The 5,000-nt window shown below is 41.6% G+C and overlaps 1 protein-coding gene across 2 annotated transcripts in view; it reads left to right on the top strand.

Moving 5' to 3' along the window:
• The window catches only part of slc2a9l2 (solute carrier family 2 member 9, like 2), a 29,502-nt gene that overhangs the window by 6,227 nt on the left and 18,275 nt on the right, over positions 1-5,000 (top strand). For both annotated transcript variants that reach the window (XM_043231313.1, XM_043231312.1), the window contains exons 5-6: positions 2,819-2,943; positions 3,039-3,184. In XM_043231313.1, the coding sequence (XP_043087248.1) occupies positions 2,819-2,943; positions 3,039-3,184 (271 nt within the window). The remainder of the gene's footprint in view (positions 1-2,818; positions 2,944-3,038; positions 3,185-5,000) is intronic.

Raw genomic sequence — 5,000 nt, forward strand, 5'->3', positions numbered from 1 at the left:
GGCAGGTTACGGTTAGTCATTTCCTGCCACCTTAGGTGCACTTATAAGTCATCTTAACTGGACCAGAATCTCATGCGTCACTAGATTGGAGTCCGGTCTCGTCTGGTCTGGTTCTTGTTGACACTGGGACATCTGTGATTGTGGCCGGACTGTATGTGTGTTGAGACGGTGTTGATGTTTCGTGGTGTTTACGATGACCGCTGTGTGTTTGTGACACGTATGTTGTGCTGGACTCATCAGAACGCTGGTCACGCTGCATTAGAAGCCGACAGACACACACACACACACACACACACACACACACACATATAAACAGGCTCTGAAGGGCATTTAACAGGAAGCTGTTCCTGGATGGAGCCGTTTCAACACACATTATTTCCCAGGGGAGAATCTTTATCTGCATCTAGACAGAAGATCAGCTGCAGCTTCTGATGATCAGCGCACACACTCCACATCCACAGCGTTATACCTGTCTGTCCCTCCGTCTTTTTTTCTGTCCGTAGCAGTAGATGTTCAGAAGGGGCCTTTATTAATTGATTTTGGTCTGAACCTTTAACCGCAGAGCGTGTGTGTTTGTGAAAGTGAATAATTATTAGCATGAAGCTCCTTATGACTCATGAATCTCTCTGGAGTGAAGGTCAGTCTGGGTTTCAGAAGATCACCTCTCATCATAGATTCTCTATAGCAAAATCTGACCCTGTAACCTCTAACCTCTAACCTTAATCCCTCACTGTGCACCGCTGTATATCCGAAAGAGGCGACACGTGAGGCTTTACATGTATGTTGCATGTATGTGTGTGTATTTGTTTGCCTGCGGTGGATCTGGTCGATGTGTATCGAGTGCTCTGACCCGTCAGTCTCCACCTGAACTCATCGGACACAGAGATTGGTTTCATTTGATTTATAGACAAACGTGAGCGTGTTTTCTCAGATCGTGGAGCGTTTGCTGCTACTCCAGTGATTAAACACAACGTTTTCACCTGTTGGACAAAGACAACAGGTACAAACAGAATGGTAACAACCTAGCAACCGTCTACAGTACCTTAGCAACAGCATAGCAATATCCTAGTAAACAGACTGAAAAATCACACACACACTCTCACTCTCTCTAATGCACGTACACGCACACACACACACACACACACACTCTAAGATGTACACACACACACACTTCTCTTTCTCTATCTCTCTCTCTCTCTCTCTCTCTCTCTCTCACTCACACACACACACACACACACATGACATCAGCTTTGGACTGGAGTGGAACAGCATGTGTCCAGAATAGCAGCATGTGATTTACTTGCCATGGACTGAAATCCCTGTGGAATGTCTGTAGTCCGTGTTTAAATCCAGAGCTGTGAGAAACTCTGGATCTCTTAGAGTTAACAGCAGATCCCTAACATACAGATGAACCAATCTGCAGACAGGTGACGGACACAACAGAGGCTCAAAGACAGAGCAGATTTACAGAGAGAATCCACAGAACAACTGAACACACACACACACACACACACACTCATAAACACACACTTGTGCTTACTCACTCATCTAAACACACACTCTCACTCTCATAAAAAACATACTTGCTATCACAAACACTGACATAAACACACACACACACACACTCGCTCACTTATATAAAAAGACACTCACGCTCACACACACCCACACATAAACACACACTCTCATTCTCCCTCACACTCACACTCACTCATACACACACACACACACACTTATGCTCGCACACACTTATATAAACACATGCACACACACACACTCTCATTTATACACACACACTCTCACACACTCGTATAAACACTCACTCACATAAACACACAAACACTGAATTATATAAGCACACATTCACACACACCCACACGTTAACACACACACTCTCACTCACTCATATATGCTTACATTCATATAAACACACACACACTCATCTAGACACTCGTGTTCACGCTCGCTCATAAACACACTCATAAACACACTCATAAACACACACTTACTCTTGCTCTCAAACACTCTATAAACACACACACACACTAGTAAGATCTTTTATGTTTCATTCTGACGTGTTTATTTTAATTATTGCTCACGGTTATGGTGATCGTTATTAGTTCTGCGCAGGTGGCGGCGGAGCACGGTTGTTATAGAGACGGCGGCTGCGAGCAGATGAGTGGTCAGTCGCTGTCAAGGATCATCAGCGTCTGTGCGGCGCGGCGGAATAATCCACAACAACAGCAGCACAAAACCACTGACTGCTCTGTGTGTGTGTGTGTGTGTGTGTGTGAGCACTTGCTAGGGTTTATTGTGGGGTTGCTAGGGTGTGGGATGTGGTTGCAAGGTTGTAGTGTATAATTGCTATGGTGTAGTGTGTGGTTGCTAGGGTTTATTGAATAGTTGCTTGGTTGTGGTGTGTGGTCGCTAGGGAGTGGTGTGTGGTTGCTAGGTTGTGGTGTGTGGTTGCAAGGTTTCAGTGTATAAATGCTAGGGTCTGGTCACTAGGGAGTGTTGTGTGGTTTCTAGGGTGCGGTGTGGGGTTGCTAGGTTGTGGGGTGTGGTTGCTAGGGTGTAGAGTGTGGTTGCTAGGTGTTCTCATCCTGTCTCAGTGGTCTTCAGGTGTGTGGCTGTGTCTTAGCACATCCAGTTCCTCAGGGTTACAGATTTTTTGTTGTTGTTCAGGGCTCTGACTGTGGTTCTAGTCTACTACTATAATTATTTATTTATATTCAGATCATATTGATTGTCACTGTTATTAATTATGATAATTTTTAAGGAAACAAGCGATTAATAATAATAATAATAATGTGTGTAGGAAAGGAACCCTTCTGGCCAATAACGCTCTGGCTCTGATCGCTGCGCTCCTATTGGCTCTGGGGGAGAAGGCCGGATCCTTTGAGATGCTCATCATTGGTCGGTTTATCATCGGCATGGATTCAGGTCAGTGCTGATTGGCTGTAAAAGATAATCAGCCAATCGCAGTGCATGTAGCGTGAGATAATGAACTCACAGACGTCTCTCTTCTGCCCCGTCAGGTGTGTCTCTGAGCGTGCTGCCCATGTATCTGGGGGAGATCTCTCCTCGGCAGGTGCGCGGCTCCATCGGTCAGTTTCACGCCATCTTCATCTGTCTGGGTGTTTTCATCGGGCAGGTTCTGGGGCTGCCGGAGATCTTTGGACACGTGAGTCTCTTCTGCTCACAGAAGCTGCATTGATTTGATCAAAAATACAGTAATATTCTAATGTCTTGTATTGTCTAATGTCTAATTTTCTATGTCAATGTTTACTCCAGTCTTCAGAGTCACATGATCCTTCAGAAATCATTCTAATATATCTATATTTGTGCTTGATGTTTTTATCGGCTTCTTACAAACATTTTTAAAACTTTTCCTCTTTTTTTCAAAACTACACACAAATCCAAGAACTGCACACGCAAAACGTAAAATGAAGCACCGTGTTCAAAGTATCAGAAACACCTCTGCCGTAATATTAATTTCTGTTAGAGTTGTGTGAGTTATAGAGAGAACCGTGTGTGGTGTTTTATAAGGCTGAGGATTAGTGTATGGTTTTGCAGATTTGGTGTTTCTGCTGTTTGAGAGTCAGCTTTCAGAAACCGTGAGAACTAGTCAAGAGTTTGTGTTGAAAACAACTTGAATGTTTCCTGTAAATCATGGTGTGCTACCGTTCAAACATATTGGCTACAAAATATATAAAAAAAGTCAACCTGATTTTTTTCAGTCATTAGTGATTTTTTTTAAATGAAAAGTATTTTTTTACTCACAGGTTTAGTCTGATACAAATATAGAGTTTGGTATAACTAGACTGAGTTTCCTTTTTATTAATTTAATTCATATGCTTATTTTTTTATTTTTCTTCTTGATTTACTGAATAACGACATACATTTTGTAATAGATGTATATTCATTATAAATAGACTTTTTTGCATGTTTTTTCCGTGTCTAAAACCCACACTTTTTAAACGATCATCAATATTCTGGTTTTTCAAGACCCTGAGAATGCTGCTTCTTCTTGATTTTGAGTACTTTCGACTGACTTTAATGCTTGTTTTGTCTGTATTAAATAATAAATAGAATAAATATCATAATTAACTAAAAATAAACCAGTGCACTGAGGGCAAATGAGGCATTAAACAAAAAACATGCTCCCACCAAAAATTGATTTAATTTAGTCAAAAGAAGTTAACTGATCTATTTATGACATTTATTTTTTATTCTCATTTTAAGTGCCTTTTAACAGTACTCTAGCTTTTGCTTTTGTTCTTCGTGTCATTCCAGACAGACCAAATCAGATCAGACAAAACTCCCACTAGATTATTGTAATTATTTGCCAAATATTTGCAATCGTAAACTTAGATTTTCTAAAGAAACTCGGATCGAAATCTGAAAAACTGTCTGGCCACAACTACAAAAAGATTAAAAACTAAATTATTCAAATAAGCAATAACAATAACCAATAAAATAAGCAGAGAATATAAAAATGAAAGGTTTGAGGTGGTCTGGAGTGGATCTGGAGCTCTGTGATTGGTGTGTGAGATCAGACCGCTGCTCTGTGGGGTCGTGATCTTGAAGACGTTCCTGATCTTAAGACGGCCGGAGTCAGAGCCCCAGACAGCAGAAGAGCCTGGAGCGTTCCTCCTGCAGATGATGCTGTGGATCAGAGGTGAAGCTCCTTCTCCTCCACGAGCTTTCACATCAGATCAAGCTTCTACACAAACCAGCGTGCGTGAGGAAGAGCTGCTGGACGTGTCCTGAACATTCATCCGGTCCCAAACGCCAGAAGCTCTTTTATAATGAACATACATTGATGAAGTGATGCCAAAAATATTTAATTGGCTAGAAATTGAGTGAAAATCTGACTGAAAAACCCTTCAAACACCATGAGCGTTTTTATAATGAATTTATATTTGTGTAGTTGAGCCAAGTTCGTCTTCATCGGGTGGATCAGGAATGACTGGAAAAGTCGTAAAAAAGAAGACGCA

Source organism: Puntigrus tetrazona, unplaced genomic scaffold, assembly GCF_018831695.1.
Source record: "Puntigrus tetrazona isolate hp1 unplaced genomic scaffold, ASM1883169v1 S000000302, whole genome shotgun sequence".
Taxonomy (NCBI): domain Eukaryota; kingdom Metazoa; phylum Chordata; class Actinopteri; order Cypriniformes; family Cyprinidae; genus Puntigrus; species Puntigrus tetrazona.